Genomic DNA, 19,809 nt, shown 5'->3' with positions numbered 1-19,809 from the left:
CCTAACAGAAGCAGAAGATATTAAGAAGAGGTGGCAAGAATACACAGAAGAACCGTACAAAAAAGATCTTCACGACCCAGATAATCACGATGGTGTGATCACTCACCTAGAGCCAGAGATCCTGGAATGTGAAGTCAAGTGGGCCTTAGAAAGCATCACTACGAACAAAGCTAGTGGACGTGATGGAATTCCAGTTGAGCTATTCCAAATCCTGAAAGATGATGCTGTGAAAGTGCTGCACTCAATATGCCAGCACATTTGGAAAACTCAGCAGTGGCTACAGGACTGGAAGAGGTCAGTTTTCATTCCAATCCCAAAGAAAGGCAATGCCAAAGAATGCTCAAACTACCGCACAATTGCACTCATCTCACACGCTAGTAAAGTAATGCTCAAAATTCTCCAAGCCAGGCTTCAGCAATACGTGAACCGTGAAATTCCACATGTTCAAGCTGGTTTTAGAAACGGCACTGGTTTTAGAAAAGGCAGAAGAACCAGAGATCAAATTGCCAACACCCGCCGGATCATGGAATAAGCAAGAGAGTTCCAGAAAAACATCTATTTCTGCTTTATTAACTATGCCAAAGGCTTTGACTGTGTGGATCACAATAAACTGTGGAAAATTCTGAAAGAGATGGGAATACCAGACTACCTGACCTGCCTCTTGAGAAACCTATACGCAGGTCAGGAAGCAACAGTTAGAACTGGACATGGAACAACAGACTGGTTCCAAATAGGAAAAGGAGTACGTCAAGGCTGTATATTGTCACCCTGCTTATTTAACTTATATGCAGAGTACGTCATGAGAAATGCTGGGCTGGAAGAAGCACAAGCTGGAATCAAGATTGCTGGGAGAAATATCAATAACCTCAGATATGCAGATGACACCACCCTTATGGCAGAAAGTGAAGAGGAACTAAAAAGCCTCTTGATGAAAGTGAAAGAGGTTAAAGTGAAAGAGCTTAAAGCTCAACATTCAGAAAACGAAGATCATGGCATCTGGTCCCATCACTTCATGGGAAATAGATGGGGAAACAGTGGAAACAGTGTTGGACTTTATTTTTCTGGGCTCCAAAATCACTGCAGATGGTGACTGCAGCCATGAAATTAAAAGACGCTTACTCCTTGGATGGAAAGTTATGACCAACCTAGATAGCATATTCAAAAGCAGAGACGTTACTTTGGCAACAAAGGTCCATCTAGTCAAGGCTATGGTTTTTCCAGCGGTCATGTATGGATGTGAGAGTTGGACTGTGAAGAAAGCTGAGCACCGAAGAATTGATGCTTTTGAACTGTGGTGTTGGAGAAGACTCTTGAGAGTCCCTTGGACTGCAAGGAGATCCAACCAGTCCATTCTGAAGGAGATCAGCCCTGGGATTTCTTTGGAAGGAATGATGCTAAAGCTGAAACTCCAGTACTTTGGCCACCTCATGCGAAGAGTTGACTCATTGGAAAAGACTCTGTTGCTGGGAGGGATTGGGGGCAGGAGGAGAAGGGGACGACAGAGGATGAGATGGCTGGATGGCATCACCGACTCGACGGATGTGAGTTTGAGCAAGGTCCGGGAGTTGGTGATGGACAGGGAGGCCTGGCGTGCTGCGATTCATGGGGTCGCAAAGAGTCGGACACGACCTAGCGACTGAACTGAACTGAACTAGCTTCCTCCTGGGCTTCCCTGGTGGCTCAGAGGTTAAAGCATCTTCCTCCAACGTGGGAGACCTGGGTTCGATCCCTGGATCAGGAAGATGCCCTGGAGAAGGAAATGGTAACCCACTCCAGTATTTTTGCCTGGAGAATCCCATGGACGGAGAAGCCTGGTAGGCTACAGTCCATGGGGTCTCAAAGAGTCGGACAAGACTGAGCAACTTCACTTTCACTTTCGCTTCATCCTACCACAAACCATAGAAGCCAGAAAACAATGGAATCTTTAAAGTGCTGAAAGAAAACTAACAACCTAGAATTATATACATAGCAAAATATTAAAGAACGTGGGGGTAAAATAAAAATGTTTACAGAAAAAATGTTTACTAAGAACTACTATGTGTCAGGTGGGCTTCTCAGGTGGCAGAGGGGTAAAGAACCCGCCTACCAATGCAAGAGATATAAGCAATGCAAGTTCGATCTCTGGGTTGGGAGGATCCCCTGGAGAAAGGCATGCCAATCCACTCCCAGTATTCTTGCCTGGAAAATCCCATGGACAGAGGAGCCTGGCAAGCTACAATCCACTGGGTCACACAGAGTCGGACACGACTGAAGCAACATAGCACTCAGTGTGTCAGGTACTGTTCTGGGCACCGGGACTACAGCAATGAATAAAACAAAGCCACTGCTCGCACAGAGCTTTCATTTCAGTGTAAGAAGTCAAAACGTAAACAAATTAATGGAATATGTCCAGTGATATCTCTACTAGCTATTCCTTGAAAAAATTGAGCATCCCATTCCATTTCCAAACATCTTTACAGAACTAGTCATATTTTATGATTCACGTTTCTAATATTTGTTACATATTAGCACAGCATCTAACATAGCTTATGTATGTTTCTGATTAATCAGCAGTAATTCCTAACCTGTCACATATAACCCATTACTAATTTAAAGTAAACACATAGCGGGGTTAGTCATATCTTGGTTAGTCGTATCTCCTGTTTGCAAGTCAATACTATGTTTCCTTAGTGATTCAGAAATATTTCACAATATCAAAGCAGCAACTCTCAATCTGTTTGGCCTCAGAACCCTTTTTAAACTTTAACATTACTGAAGGCGCCAAAGAGTTTTGTTCATGTCAATCATAACTATCAGCATTTATGTTAGCTATCAAAACAGAATTTTTTAAATAACTATTAATTCATTAAAAATAACAGTAATAAAACCCATTATGTTAATATAAAGCCCATTTTTATTAAAATAAATTGTATGTTCTAAAACAACAGAGAGAAAAACTGCACTGCTTAAGTCTCTTTAATATCTGGGTAAATAGAGAACAGTTGGATTCTCATATGTGCTTCTGTATTCAATCCTCAAATATGTTGTTTTGTTTAAAAAAAAGAGTCTCACAAAGATATATAGAGTTGGAAAAAGCAGGAGAACTTTTATAGCCTTTTCAGATAACTATGGATATCTTTTTATATTACACCAATACTCAAAAGGTGGTAGTTTCTTAAAGGCTAGCTGTAAAATAGAATCTGAAATCATATCAAACAACTTTTCTTACTCTTGTCATATTAAAATCCAATGGTCTATCTTGTACTTTGAATGGATCATTCACCAATGTATGATTGTGAAATATCACAACTGGTCACTGGAAAATTAGTCATTTGAAAAATACTGGTTCATTATGTTAAAAAGCAGATCTTCCAAATGTTGATATATTATACAGGATATCATCACCAGGATATTGTCAGTCTCAGTCTCACAGTGGCAGATATGTTTTCCAAAATTCTAATTTGCACTGAAAAACTTTAAATATTTATCACTGGCAACAAATACTATAAGCAGTTTTTTTTTTAATAACAGGTGTATTTGGAGAAATAGTTACCATATGTTTATTTGCTATGTGTCTGAATAATCAGTTTGTCATTTTTTTCCAAGTAAAATTGGTGTTCCATCAAGCAGCCTGTTCAGCTCAGAAACCAATCAAACGCACAAATGTTTTTCTTTGAGACAACCTCTGTACTTGAGTATGCAGAAGTGCCATTTAAGACATGTGTACTTAAGAAACTGTGTACTTAAGGGATAAGATATAGTAATACTAATAATTTTTACTGCTTCACCCAGGACAATAAGTGAAATCAACATTTTTTAATGAATGTGTGGCAGTGAAAAATAAAATGACTGGCACTAGTATAATTAGGGCCTCTGACTTGATCTGTGCTAAGGTTCCCACGGTTTTACGTAACCAAATCCATTGCTTCTGCACTATCAGTACAAATCCCAGCATGTTAACAGACAAATAACGTCCTAAAAAGTTTTCCTCTCATGGACCATACTTTGAGAGCTACTGCATTCAGTTCAGTTCAGTCGCTCAGTCATGTCTGACTCTTTGCGACCCCATGAATCACAGCACGCCAGGCCTCCCTGTCCATCACCAACTCCTGGAGTTCACTCAGACTCATGTCCATCGAGTCAGTGATGCCATCCAGCCATCTCATCCTCTGTTGTCCCCTTCTCCTCCTGCCCCCAATCCCTCCCAGCATCAGAGGCTTTTCCAATGAGTCAACTCTTCGCATGAGGTGGCCAAAGTACTGGAGTTTCAGCTTTAGCATCATTCCTTCCTAAGAAATCCCAGGGCTGATCTCCTTCAGAATGGACTGGTTGGATCTCCTTGCAGTCCAAGGGACTCTCAAGAGTCTTCTCCAACACCACAGTTCAAAAGCATCAGTTCTTTGGCGCTCAGCCTTCTTCACAGTCCAACTCTCACATCCATACATGACCACAGGAAAAACCATAGCCTTGACTAGACGGATCTTTGTTGGCAAAGTAATGTCTCTGCTTTTGAATATGCTATCTAGGTTGGTCATAACTTTCTATCCAAGGAGTAAGCGTCTTTTAATTTCATGGCTGCAGTCACCATCTACAGTGATTTTGGAGCCCAAAAAAACAAAGTCTGACACTGTTTCCACTGTTTCCCCATCTATTTCCCATGAAGTGATGGGACCAGATGCCATGATCTTCGTTTTCTGAATGTTGAGCTTTAAGCTAACTTTTTCACTCTCCACTTTCACTTTCATCAAGAGTGACTCAGTTATTTTTAACGTAACTCTCAGTTTATATAAAGTGCCAGAGAACTACATGCAAATAAAGTTAAATCTAAAAGAGTCGCTGTATATTCAGAGATTTTAAAAAGCTTGCATTCTTGGAATTCAAACACTTTTTTCTTGTCACCTTACACTACTACTGAGGTATTATCTGGAAATTATAAAATAATTTATTAGTGCCAGAAGAAAATTGTGTCCGGCTCTCTTTGGTTTACAGGTAAGGAAACCAAGGAAACAAGGGACAAACTTCAAAGAACATGTATTCACTGAGTTTCTACTACGTCAAAGACTATTAGTGTGACATACGCTATGGATGAAGACTGGGCTCTTACCTTCAAAACCCTCATAGCCAGCTAGTGACTTAGGTATTGGGATGGCCATATTACAGGCTCCTGTATTATCCATATAAAGGGCTATGCAAACACAGGTAAAAGAGCAGTGATGGTAGGGAAGAGGGACCTGGTAAGAGATATGTAATATCTGAGCAGGGTATGAGCAGAAGGGTATCAGGCAGTTAAAAAGAGAATGAAGACTTCCCTGGTGGTACAGTGGATAAGAATCTGCCTGCCAATGCAATATAGGAGACCCAGGTTCGATCCCCGGGTTGGGAAAATCCCCTGAAGGAGGGCATGGCAACCCACCCCAGTATTCTTGCCTGAAGAATTCCGTGGACAAAGAGCCTGGTGGGCTACAGTCCACAGGGTCACAAAGAGCTGGACATGACTGAGCAACTGAACAGCAACAGCAGCCAATACAGGGGACGTGGGTTCTATATCCAGTCCGGGAAGATTTCTCATGCCTTGGAGCAACTAAGCCCCTGTGCCATAACTACCGAGTCATCGCTCTACAGCCCTCAAGCCGCAACTACTGAAGGCCCTGCACCTAGAGCCTGTGAAACAAGAGAAGCCACTGCAATGACAAGCCCATGCATGGCAACGAACAGGAGCCCCTACTTATCGCGACTACTGAGAGCGACGAAGACCCAGAGCAACCAAACCCAGCCCAACCAAAAATAAAACATAATTAAAAAAAAAAAAAGAGAGAGAGAGAAAGAGCAGCCACAAAAAGAGGGATCAGCATGAACAAAAACAGGAAAACACAAATGTGCATTTATATAGTAAGAAATTACAAGTAGTGCAGTTGGGAATGATGGGAAAATTAGAAACAACAGCAAATAAGAATGAAAAAATTACCAGAAATCAAGGTGAGGAAGCCACGAACACTTTATTAAAGCATCTAGGCTAGACATATAATAGAAAATGTGTTTCCTATTTAGTTAAAAGGAGAGGAATAACAAATTTCAGAGTAATTTGATCAGGGCTAATTGGATACGGGAAATGCTGGGGCAAAAAAGAATCACTGACTTTCAAATTCCAAGAATGGCTGATTAGTAAATCAATCAAAGGAAGAACAGCTGAAGGAGAAAAGGCAATAAATTTGTTTTTAAATGGGTTTCAGAGACCTGTCCAAAACGTCACAAATTTCAATGAGTCCACATAAGAGGTTTTTACTTATACTTGCTAAGAAAATCAGAAAATACTTCTCAATCTCTAGCATATACTTAATCCCTAAAAAACTAACAATTGTGACTGAGAAAGGATATAATATATAATTGTAATCAGTTAATATTTGAATTAGAAGTATGACAGTCTCAAAGCAGATAGCAAAGCAAGTCTGGGAAGAAGTGTCTGGGATTATAGCTATTCTTAGCATTGTCTAAACAAATATCTTAGTAATAAGGAAATGTTACCTAATACTTCATTATCTTCTGTACTTTTTGCTAAAATGTATTAAGTGTACAAGGTCACTTGTGACACTTCTTTTAAATGGAACATAAGGAGAAAGGAAAAATGCTATCCAGCAAGTTTACATTAAGGAAAAAAAATTACATGAAAAAGCTCCCAATACAGTATTTGACCTTAATACTAGTATTCTCATTTTTAAAAATAAGAAAAAGTAGGGCCTCTAAAAAGTTAATCTGCCAGAGCAGATGCTAGCTCAATAAGACCCTTTAAAACTGCCTTCTAAGATACCAAACTACCCATTAATTTAATTCAAACTCCAACTGACATCTACCACAGAGCAAGATTAAGAAATGAAGTATTATTCAAGATGGTTGGATGGCATCTCTGAGTCAATGGACATGAGTTTGAGCAAGCTCCAGGAGATGGTGAAGGACAGGGAAGCCTGCCGTGCTGCAGTCCATGCGCTTGCAAAGAATCTGAGTAACTGAACAGTTTCATTGGACTGTTTTCCTTTGTTTTTGTATCTTCTCACTTATCTGATTAAACCTATTCTTCGGCTCAAGTTTTTCCAGACAAAACAATGTGGGTGGGGAAGGACCACAGTAGGGTCCAGCTCCATTTCAGAAACTTAAAATACATGATTGTAGAAATCTACTGACGCTATAAAACATGCCCATTCTTTTGGAACTCAAGATCCAAAACTGGCCCACATTTTAATTAGCTTGGGCAGTTGTTTTAAACACAGTAGGCTTTTTTAAACACTGAAAATAAAATAAGGCAACGACTGCCACTACCATCTCATGGGTCCCAAAAGATTCAGTGATCCCAGGTTAGAAGCAGCCTCGGATTACAGATTATTCTCTCACCTAGTAAGTGATCATCAAATGTCAGTCTAACCACTCATTCTTCTATTTATCCCATCAGTTAAAGGGAATAATTAATCTATTTGTAAGGTTACATAGTAACCAAAGGTTACTGATATCAGTTTCAACCTGATATTGATATAGTATCAATATTAAAAGATGAACTGTATAAATAGCCAAGATCTTAACAGGGTTATGGGCCTGTGATATTATACCTAATAAAGACAATGTATAACTGAAAATTAAGAGAAGTAGGCAACATGCATAATCAAAGATACCAGTTCACTGTCATAGCAAAGACAAAGAGGATTGATTAACGTCAAGAAAAAGTTTTTCCTTCATGCTTCCAAACCAAAACTGTTAAGAAAACAACAGGACTTCCCTGGTGGTCCAGTGGTTTAAGAATCTGCTTGCCAATGCAGGGCAGATTCCATATGCCACCTGGCAACTAAGTGCTTGTACCCTCGAGTCTGAGCTCTGCAACAAGAGATGCCACCGCAATGAGAAGCTCCTGTACTGCAACTAGAGAAAGTCTGAGAGCAGCAATGAAGACCCAGTGCAGCCAATAAATAAATTAAAAAAAAAAAAAAACTAAAAATATCAAAGGGCCACCCTAGGAACAATGGACCAAAGTTAAAGTGTAAACAGTTTAATTCCATTTTTTTTTCCCCCAAAAATCACGAGTTAGAATGAGCTATATCACAAACTAGTTTATTGTCATTTATTCATAATTAAGCAGACTGGAGGAGAAGGCAATGGCACCCCACGCCAGTACTCTTGCCTGGCAAATCCCGTGGACGGAGGAACCTGGTAGGCTGCAGTCCATGGGGTCCCTAAGAGTCAGACACGACTGAGTGACTTCACTTTCACTTTCCACTTTCATGCATTGGAGAAGGAAATGGCAACCCACTCCAGTGTTCTTGTCTGGAGAACCCCATGGACGGAGAAGCCTGGTAGGCTGCAGTCCGTGGGGTCGCACAGAGTTGGACACGACTGAAGCGACTTGGCAGCAGCAAGCAGACTGGAATGTTACAAAGAGAGGATTATTAAAGATACTGGACAACAACAATAACTTTGCTTTCAACCCTGGCTGTACATTAAAATAAACCAGGGAAAACTTCTGTTTAATGATAATGCCTGGTCCAAACTCCTAGAAATTCATTTGCTTAGCCTTGGGTTATGAGTCCCAATATATTTTTTTAAATCCTCAAGTAAAGAAGTCTGAATGAGTAAACTGCGTCAGTATCAATATACTGATTATGATACTATATATTAGTTCTGCAAGATGTTATCATCATAGAAAAATCGGTAAAGGGTATAGGGGATCTCTCTGCATTGTTTCTTGCAACAGCATTTGACTCTACAATTATCTCAGAATTTAAAATGTGATGAAAAAATTCCCAGGTGATTCCACTATGTCGTTAACAGTTTAAAAAAAAAAAAAACACCCAACAGACTGGAGAATCTCAGATTCCTGCCACTTATTAATAATTCCAAGAAGCTGCAAACTATTATTTCAATCTCTGCCACTGAAGGTAATTAGGAATACTTATCATTTAAAGATATAATATTTTGCAAAGCCAAACACAAATAATTCATGGTTATTCTAAAATAAAAAATCCAAATTACTATACACTGACATTGTATAGTTGGACTGGATAGATAAGCATTATACTACAGTTCTCATTCGCCTCTTAACTGAGCCAGATTCTATTTATCATGGTAAGCAGGCTCTCAATTGGCCCCCAGGATCTACCTCCTCATCTTCACACTTTTATGTAATCCCTTCCTCTTTAGCTCCTCACTTAAAACAGGTAGAGTATGGCAAAGTGATAGGATGTCATTTCTGAGATGATGTTACAAAAGAGCGTGGCTTCCATCTGAGGGGTTCTCTATCAGAAACCCCCTACGCCAAAGGAAAGAAGCTACTGTGTTGTAAGCCACCTTTCAGTGAAGCCCACATGGCAGGCAACTGGCCAAAAAACAGCCAGTGAAAACTCCTGAGGCTTGGCAAGAGTTACATGAGTGAGCTCGCAAGGGGATCCTCCTCTAGTCAAACCTTGATAACTGCAATCTAGCCAGTATGTTGAGTTGCAGCCTTATAAGAGACCCTGAAACAGAGGCACCCAACTAAGCTGAAGTCAGAATCGTGACCCATAGAAAGTGTGAGATAATAAATGTTTGCTGTTTTTAAGCCACTACGTTTTGAGGAAAATACAGAGCTAAAAATAATACATATAGCTGCCACAGGACAAACCCACAAGAAAGTAATCTGATCTGATGACTTCTGCCTATCTTTGTTCAGAGTATCAAACCTCCCAGCTTTTACAATATTATCACTTATAATTAACAAACTGTTTTACCTGAGGTGACCTCACCATCACTGGGGACACAGCTTCCTTATTCTTATTTCAATTTCTTAGAATGGCTTCCTATCCGTCTCTTCTATCCACCTAAATCCTAGACATCTTCCAGATAAAACGCACAGATCTCTTCCATGAATACCTATTACAATCCATTTAGCACTGATCTAACAGCTTTAAGAGTAGAAATTCAGAGACCATGAGCTCCTTAAGAGTAAGTCTCACATTTTCTTCAACATTCTGTACAGTACTGAGCAACTGCATTTACAATATTCAATTCCTTATATCCCTTTCCGTGTATCAAATAAAGAAACTCTCAACTATTTTTATTTTTAAAAAATAAAAATAAAAAAGCCGGGGGGTGAGAAAGGGTGAAGAAAACCCAACTGTTCCAACCTAGAATATGAGAGTGTCACTGGTTTGGCTTGCATGTTTGAAATAACTGAGTATAGACCACTCTAATCTGAAGAATAACAGTAATGATAACAAATCCCCTCCATGAGTAGCCTAGTATTGTTATTTGTAGGCTCTCTCTCTCTAGCTAGCTCTCTCTCCTAGTAATTGTTCAGGCTCTCGAAATTTTCCTTTTATTAGTTTCTTAAACAATTTGCCTTCCATCATTAACCCACTCTATAATAATTCATCACTAGTCATTACACATGGAGAAACACTGCTGTTAAATCTCAACTAGACTAGTAGCTCTCAAACTTTAGCTAGCATCAGCCATCACCTGGAATGCTTGTTAAAACAGACTGCTGGATTCCACCCCCACAGTTCCTGATTCATGACTAATGCCATAAGTGATTCAAAAAGAACATAACTTAAAGCTTGTAACTCAAGGAGATCAGCTGTGGGCGGAGGGGGGGAGTTCAAGAAGAATAAACTACACCAAACACCGCAATGGCTTACACACACACACACACACACACACACAATCCCCCCCAACCCAGTTAACCAAGCTAAATTTATCTTGATATGCCCACTTGAGTTCAATTTCATTGAAACAAGGAGGACCTCGAATTCACTGAGGTTTTTTAAAAAGGATATTAGAAAAATTAAGCATTAATGTAAAAAAGACCAATCTAGTAGTTCAACAGTTCTAAGTTCCCAGATAAAAAAAAAAGGGAGGGGGAGAAACAGACAAAAACTGAAGGTTCTATGACATAAAATTTAACTTGCCAGGTAGGAAAAGCAGTGGCTAGAACTGATTCCTGAACAAATTACACAATACACTGGACTATGCTACTGCTATGTCGCTTCAGTTGTGTCTGACTCTGTGCGACCCCATAGACGGCAGCCCACCAGGCTCCACCGTCCCTGGGATTCTCCAGGCAAAAACACTGGAGTGGGTTGCCATTTCCTTCTCCAATGCATGAAAGTGGAAAGTGAAAGTGAAGTCACTCAGTCGTGTCCAACTCTTCGAGACCCCATGGACTGCAGCCTACCAGGCTCCTCCGTCCATGGGATTTTCCAGGCAAGAGTAATGGAGTGGGGTGCCATTGATACTGCCTCTAATTTATGCATGAAACCTCAGTTTAGAAGTACCTCAAATATTTTAAATAAAAAATGGGCAAAATATTAAAGATTTCATATCAACAGCCAACAGGAAATTTGTTGCCTTTTAAAACAGGTTATTAAGAATAATAAATCTAACAGCAAGAAGCCCACCCACTTCTCTTTTGCTTCCTCTCTGATCACTCACATCCAACAGTTCCATGTGCCTCTTCCTCAGCATATCCTTTAAATGTGGTAGTCCTAAGGGTTACTTGCCCTTCTTACACATTCTCCCTGAGTGAGTCAAAATCATGACACTGGGTGAACTATGAACATACCAGTCGTTCAGAACTATCACTGGACTCGCTAAAAATATAAGATGCTTAGGCTCCAATTTAGACTTGACTAATGGATAACAATCTCTGGGAATTGAGCCCAAGAATCTCTGTTTCCCACCCCTATATGCTTCTTAGGCAAGAACCATGTCCTCTATAGTGACCAGCACACACACAAGGCACAATCAACTTTTACTAAAGAATGCTGTGGAAACAAAAAACAGTAAATTTAAACATCTTTGAATTCCACAGTTATGTAGTTTAATAAATTACTTAGATACTTAGACAACTATATTAGATAACCATTGTAATATTATTAACCATCTTAATATTAACAATGTGAGTTAAATATAGCTGGGTAAATAAAGGACTTTAAGCACTACTCTACCCTTAAGATATGTTACAGAAAACCCCTGATCTTAAAGTTCAAAAGGTAAGTAGCCACAAAGAATTTAAATAAAAGAAAATCAAATTAAACAAACAAAAGTTACAGAGAGCCAGAAAACCAAGAGCTTTCTAAAAGAAAAAGTGTTAACTTGATTGAAGACTAGAACTAACCAGCAGATATCTACAAATAATTATTTGTATTAATCTGTTGTTGCCCAGAAAAAGTAATCAAATTCCCCCAGGGAAGACTCAATTAACTTGGCAAACTTTTTTACATTCAATCTTTTTCTCCTGCACATTTATTTTCAAATTTACTAACATACGTGATTCATATTGAAAACTAATACCAGAAAGAAGAGAATTTAAATTTTTTAGAATTAACAGCAAGCTCCCCAATGTGAACTAGGTTAATAAAACAACGGTTTTTAATTTACTTAAAACTTACTATATATTAAACCAACATTAGATTTAATTGAAAAACCTGTACGACTGATGTTTCAAGGTTTTATGAATATAAACTGGTCTCACAAATCAATAAAAAGATAAACATCCCAAAAGGGGGTAAAATGAGCAAACGCAAAGGGCAATTTACTAAAGAAATACCACTGCCCAAAAAACTCTTTAAAAATTCAACCTCAGTAGTTTAAAAAAAAAAAAAACAAGTTTAAAAAATGATGACCAATCAAGTACCATGGAGGGAAAACTAGTATAACCTTGCTGAAAGCAGTGTGCTAATATTTATTAAATGGTTAAAAATAAGCAAATGTTTGGCTCAGCCATTTATCCTAACAAAATAAAACATCCAGACATTTATCTGTAAGACTATTCCTAGTCAGGTTTATAAAAGATGAAAACTAGACAATAAAAAGGAAGACCAATAATAACAGATTGACTAAATTAGTTTAGATCTGTAATTGTGTAAGCACTTGAAAAATAGTTACTTATTGACAGGAGAAAGTTGTTGACCTTCCCTCTGTTTTTGCAACCTGCTTTTTTCCTACTGAAAACATAAAAAGAACTTAGTTTTATTCTGTAATTATCATTTTTTTAAAACATGTATAGCTCATCCACACATCTGGAACAATTATTACAGTTCAGATTCTGGTATATCTCTCTCAGTAGCAGGCAAAATAATTATCTTTTTTTTCCCCTCACCTCATCAGTTTTTTTCTTACAATGTAATGTGTTACCTGTATAACTTAAGTCTAAATCTATTAACATAAATAATCTATAACATAACCAAACCCTAGTTTAGTGCATCATTTGCCCAGTGTATATACCATTTCGAGAAAGAAGATCTGGGGTAAATCCTATCCTTTGATCTACTGATCTTTCTAAATATGAACTTTTAACAAAGGAAAAGATACTCATTTCAGCAGTCCTGCTTCAGAGCACCCTTGACAAGTAGTAACTAGGGAAAAAAGGGTTGTTTCCAAAATCCAGCATGAAAACATGGTTAAAGTAAGACACCTAAAAAAATTCTCTAGTATTTTGTAGTTCTTAGCTCAGTTTATCCATGTTTATTCCTCTTCCTCTCAACTAACAAAGAAAAAATGATGTCACGTGCATTAGCTACATCTCTGTTCCAGAAGTGACATAAAGAATCTGTAGGGTCTGGCCTCAGAGATTGAGGACACACCTAAGAGCTGAAAAGGCTGAATGTGATTTACATGAAAACACACTACAAGAAGCTAAATAATAAACATCCATGAATTTTAAAAGGTAACTAAACAGGCAAATAAGCCAGGTGATGGGTGTGAAAGCATCAGATTCAATACAGATTTACTATATACTTTAAAGGGAATTCAAGATTTCACTGTAAACTCAACTTTCCTCAAAAAAAAAAAAAAATTCTCCATTTAGTGACCTAAGAACTTAAATATTGTATCTGTAGATCAGAAAGAGCTACAAAACTTATCTTCCTTTCACAACCCTTCAATTTCCTCTTCAGACTACATTATCTATACAAAAGTTTGAGATTTCCACTGTTTAGCAATAGCACTAAGTATCACAGTTTTTTTTTTAAACTATTATTTAAAACACTGTCTTCAAACAGGCCTAAATATATGGTTTCATTTTCAAAAGAAAGTGTCTTTTTTACTAAATACTGTAAAAAATTTATTAATAAAAAGCATCTATTAATCATGCACTCAGCAAGCACGCAGTGACATACTGCTTATTTACCAGTGAATATTAGTCAACTAATTTTAAGAGGGAGAAAAAAAAAATCACATACCAGAAGGCAATCGTAACCTGCTGCTCACCTATACAGTTTTCTTCCATGAAACTAGTGTTTTCTAAGGGTTATATTGAATCAAGACTCCATTTTTATTCTGCAGTCGTACCCCTGACCCCCTCATTTTTCTCCAAATAAACTGAAACTTGTGATTTTCTAAAGCTCAAAACGCAAAATATGACCCACAAGAAGATTAGATGAGATGCGGTTATCAGTTTAAACCGAGTCCTACTTACCAACAATGAAATACAAATTATCAGAGAAAGGACTCCAGAAGCAGAAAATCTCTAACTTGCTAACTCACAATAAGAGTCTTGTTCAATATTACACAATAACACTGCGCTTTGCTGTTGTTTGAGCTGCAAAGGCTGGGTATGCAAGTTGCAGCAACTATGCCAACAGCTTCAAGTATGCTACAACTGAGAAGAGTAGCAGTTAGAACCCAAACGAACAGCAAACATTTTAAAAAGATACAAGCAGAAGCCTCAACATTAGAAAAGAAGATCCATCAGCACCTCTCCCAAGAAACAGTTCCCTTCCCCCACTTTTAAGTAGGCACTTAAGACTGCCAAGCAGATCCATTTCTTTATTAACTGGTGCCCACTTGGGGCAACTGTACACCAAGCAAGCCCTCAGGCCTACTCTAACCCCTTCCAAAAGTGCTCAAGAGCGACTGAAAGCCGGGGAAGCCGTCTTAGGGGCCCAGATCTTCTCCACCTCCCATTCCGCCCCGCCCCTGTAAGCTCTCCTGAGGCCAGAAGAAGGACACCGGGCCCAGGGACCCGCAGCAATTGCCCGCAAGAGAAGTCTGAGGCGGCCGGAGGCCTCCGCCATAGCAGGACCTGGAAAGCACCGCCCCTAGCGCACCTCCCCACACCCGGCGAATGTCTGCTCTATCCCCAGCAGAAGAGAAGACAGGGCCGGGAGGCATCAGGCTAGGCTGCGCACCAGGCCCTGGCCTGCCCCTCGGGGCCGCGCCGACCGCCCGAATCCGCTCCCGGGTCCGGCTCGGTCAAGCTGGCGCGGGGGCCACACTCACCTGGATGACCTCGTTGACCTCCCGGATACATTCCACCATGTGTTGCAGAATCTGCTCGGCCGTGAGCACCTCGTAGCGGTAATCCTCCTCCTGCTCATGCCCCGGCCCGCCGCCGCCGCCACCGCCGCCGCCGCCACCTCCGGGCCCCAGAGCGCTGCCGCCGCCGCCGCCCGTCTCCCCGCACAGCAGTCCGTCCCGCTCCCCGCCGACGCCCAGCCCCGGCTCCACCAGCTCCACCTCGCCCAGATCCAGGTTATCATCGTCCGGCTCATCGTCGTCCTCGTCCTCCTCCTCCTCGGCGCCGCTGTCCTCCTCGCTGCACTCTTCGTCCTCGTCGAACTCGTAGTTGTAGCCCTCGTCCGAGTCCATGGCGCGACGCGCGGAGGCCCGGCGGACGCTGGCCCTGAGGCGGGGAGAGGGCGGGGACGCTGAGGCCCCGGCTCTCGCTCCGGCTCCGGCTGATGTCCGGACGCAGGCCTGGCTCCGGCCCCGCGGGCCGCGGCTCCTCCCCGGGCGCGGCGGTTGGCGGTTGGCGGCTAGCGGCGGCGGGGAGGGCGCGGAGGAGGGAGGGAGGGAGCGAGGGGGCCGCTTGCCGCCCGCCTCAGTCAGACGCGGCTCCGCTCAGGCCTCCGAGAGAAAACAGTCCCCAGCGCCACCTCCACGGCCGCTGCTACCGCTACTGAGCCAACAAAGGGGCGTGCGTCACCGCGTCGCGCTGCGTCGTCGCGTCACTGCTCTTGACGTCATCGCGCCCCGCCCCGCCGCCCCTGCGTGGAGTTCGGGGAGACCCCACGGCCTCGGTAGCCCTGGGAGCGCGGCGCCGCGGGAATCGCATGTTGGGTTCCGGCTGCGGTCGCTGTTTGGGCCCTCAGCAGCGAACAGAGAACTGGAGGAGCCTATGGCTGTTGGTCGCCGAGAGCGAGAGGGGGCCTGGTCCGCCCAGGTGGTGGATTTTCCCGCAGGCCATGAAGATCCAGCCCCTCGTGCAATCCTTTGGGGAAGGCGGCCTTCCCCCAGGACCAGAGAGACCCTTCCCGCCGGCCCGGGAGTGATTCCAGGAATACCTTGGCTGTTGAGCTACTGTTCCTGTAGCCTGGGCTACTCAGTGGAGTCTGTTTTATGCAGAACCTCTAAGCTGTGTTGCTGGTGAACCCCGTTTTAAGTAATTAGATTGTGTACTCTCCGGACGTGCTGTGATTTTTAAGTCGCCTAGAGTGACGTCATTTAAAAGAAGCGTTTCCTGAACTCAGGTTATCAAGCACTTTATTCAAGGCACTAAACTGTTAAAAGTCATGGCTTGTCTTAATTGAGTACTGTGTAAGATTTTTACATACATATTTCTTTTCTTCATGGAGCCACTGCACCCATTTTATACCTGAGACTGAAAGGGAAAGAGACTTGAGGAAGACCACGGAACATTTGTCCTATGTTGTAGCACCTGGGTGACCTTAAATAGCAATCATAAAAATAATTTAAAATGCATAATATGTATTATATGCTTCATTATATATAAAATGGGTTGTAAGATAATACAATGGAGACAATACTAGAAATATATACAGGGACCAAATAAAGCAGAGAGAGAATGCCTGTCTCCTATCTGGAAATGTGTTGTGTGAGCTGAGTGTTGATAGATGGCCAGGAGTTTAACAGAGAAAGTAGGGAAGATGATCTAGCCTGAGAAAAGAACAAAAGCGAGAGCACAGTAGGCATAAGATAGTTTAGTTTGGGGAGCTTAAAATGCAAGGAGGGTAAATGACAAAATATCAAGCAAGTTGTGAACAAGAGATGAAGAGTATTTTATGCCATTCTAGTAGACGTAAATCTTTGTAAATAGGACAGAAAAGCCGGAGAAATATTCTGAAGGAAGAAGAGGCACGAGAAAACTTCCTCTTGGGATAACTTGAAGGATTGGCCCAGATTGGAAAATTTTTAAAGTCTGAATCCCTAATTTACTGATAAATCTTACCTTTCAACATACAGTTTCCCATTGGAATCTGATTTTGAAAAGTGAAAAATACCTTTATAATGGAAATAAGTCTTATTAATTTGTACATTTTGTAAAGTTTTTAATAATAAGATTTCCTAAAATAATCCAAGGATTTGCAAATTAAAACTTACATTTTGTGTCTTGGTCCTTTCTTGTTTTTATTTTAGCAGTTCTAGGTAGTTGCCACACCTGGAGCAACCTAAGAGTACTAGCAACCCTTCTCTCCACCCCATCCCTATTCTTACACACCTAGAGAAAATTCAGCAAGGCTTGACAGTACCCTAAACTCCTTTACCCCATCTTTTTTTCATCCACTCCTATCTTGACTGAACCCTACCATCCATATCCTCCCCTTTGATATGGAGCAGCTGACCACTACTGGAGAAAGTTCCATGATCACATGCATTCTGTTATTAAATTCCAATCACCTACCACACCTGATGCCTCAACACCACCCAGCAGCCCTGTTAAATTTTTCTAAATTGTTCTGCCACTCTAGGCAATTCTTTGAAACCTTCACCAGTTTTTTTCAAATCCCCAACCCTGCCCTTCCAAATCTGCTCAAAGTACATGACTTTACATCACAGAAATTTGAAATCATAAGGACCTCTGTGACTGAAGCATACTGAGCAAAAATCGAATGTTAAAGGATGAAGTCAGGACAAATCAAGGTAGAGGGCCAGCAGGACCTCGTAGGGCATCTTAAGAAGTTTACATTATTACAATGGAAATCATTAAAGGATTTTAAACAGAAGAATTAAATAATATGCTCTTTTTTAAAAAAATAACGGTGCTTTTTGGAGAATAGACTATGAAAGCAGAGACCAATTAGGAGGTCATCTCAGAAGTCGAGGTAAATAATGCTAACAGCTTAGGCTAGCGTTGTGACAGTGGGGCTGATAAATGTGGTCAAAGTCATGTGTAATTTGAAAGTGGAGCCAACAGATTTGCTGATGGCCTGACTGTGAGGTTGATAAAGGATAAGGATGCCTCCTAAATTTGGGGTTTGAGCAACCGGGTGAATGGTGGTGTTTACTGCAACGAGTTAAAAATGATTTGCTTGTTAGACATTGATGTAGAGATACTGAGAAGGCAGTTTCACATACTAATATACAAGACTGAAGGTTAAGAGAAGGTAGGGCTAGATAGAATTTCACCAGTGTTTATGTCAACAATGTTGAGAAGCAGCATAGGAAGGAATAGAGCAGAATTTACCTCTGCCCCTCCAGTTGCTGTCTGTAACTTTGAACAAATTACTGAACCTCTCTAAGCTTCACTTTGAAGTGAAGTTAGTCGCTCAGCCCTGTCCTGCTCTGCAATCCCAAGGTCTGTAGCCTGCCAAGCTCCTCTGTCCGTGGAATTCTCCAGGCGAGAATACTGGAGTGGGTTGCCATTTCCTTTATTCCCAACCCAGGGATTGAACTCACGTCTTCTACATTGTAGGCAGAGTCTTTACCATCTGAGCCTCCAGGGAAGCCCAACTTTCACTTTGGAGGATAATTCCCTATTCTTTTTTTTTTTTAATTTTATTTTATTTTTAAACTTTACAATATTGTATTAGTTTTGCCAAATATCGAAATGAATCCGCCACAGGTATCCCTATTCTTATAGAATTATTTGTGAGTATAAAATGGAATAATGTATTTAGAACACTTGACAGTGCCTGGCACATAGTTATATGTTTACAAAATTAGAACTTTTAAAAGTGTTGTAAGTCACCTTGCATCTTTGGGGGAAAAAAACTATAAATTGGATTTATAACCTTGTAGTTAGTTTTATTTTGATTTTACATAAATGCATATGGCCTATGTCATCCTTGTTTTCCAAGGAAGAAAATTGGCATGCTTTTTTCTCAGAAACTGTTTCCACAGTTTGATGACTCCTTTTTGATCAAAATCATAGTGCTTCTGAATTTTGGGGTCTCCTATTCATGGGTATAATGAGATTTTCATCAATACTCCATAGACATTTTAAAAAATATCTTAGAATCAGGTTATTGTATAGGGATATTAAAGGAAACCAGTATAACAACTTCTCTCTGGCCCCAAATTGGCCAAGGGATGACCCACATACAATGTTTTTTTAAGTGACTTGATCTTAAAGGTATTGCCTGGGTCATTTATTTCTCAGGTATGGTGATTACTGGGTAGAAGTACAAGAGTCTGTAAACAAGAGGTTAAAACAAGTTCCTTGAAAAAAAAAAAGGCAAGTTAATATTTCCTTGGTGCCAAAAGAATAATTGTTTTATAATTAGGTATTCACATTGTCCCCATGTCCTTTTTTTTTAGTATATATTTATTAAATACCTACTCATGGTGTAAAACTCCATAAATATATATATGCATACCAAATAGTTATGAACTAAATTCCAGCAGGAAAAATATGCAAGTGCTTTTCAGATAAATAGAAATTAAAATAGCACTGGACTTTTTCAAAGGGCAGATAATAGAGCTGTAAGCTATGGAAAAACGTCTAGCAATGGCAGGGCACTAGAGTGACCAACTGTCCCTGTTGGCACAAAATGGGAGTTTCCTGGGATGTGGAATTTTCAGTGCTAAAACTGGGAAATCTCACACAAATTGGGACGTGGTCACCTCCCCCAAAAT

At 40.6% G+C, this 19,809-nt stretch overlaps 1 protein-coding gene across 1 annotated transcript in view; it reads right to left on the bottom strand.

Annotated features, from left to right (window-relative positions):
- The window catches only part of ARIH1 (ariadne RBR E3 ubiquitin protein ligase 1), a 105,719-nt gene extending 89,827 nt beyond the window's left edge, over nucleotides 1–15,892 (bottom strand). The window contains exon 1 of the mRNA XM_055536908.1: nucleotides 15,214–15,892. Within this exon, the coding sequence (XP_055392883.1) occupies nucleotides 15,214–15,582 (369 nt within the window). The 5' untranslated portion in view covers nucleotides 15,583–15,892. The remainder of the gene's footprint in view (nucleotides 1–15,213) is intronic.
- Nucleotides 15,893–19,809: the final 3,917 nt, after the last annotated feature.

This window comes from Bubalus kerabau, chromosome 10 (assembly GCF_029407905.1).
Source record: "Bubalus kerabau isolate K-KA32 ecotype Philippines breed swamp buffalo chromosome 10, PCC_UOA_SB_1v2, whole genome shotgun sequence".
Classification (NCBI taxonomy): Eukaryota; Metazoa; Chordata; class Mammalia; order Artiodactyla; family Bovidae; genus Bubalus; species Bubalus kerabau.
This window is presented reverse-complemented; position numbering and strand designations above follow the sequence as displayed.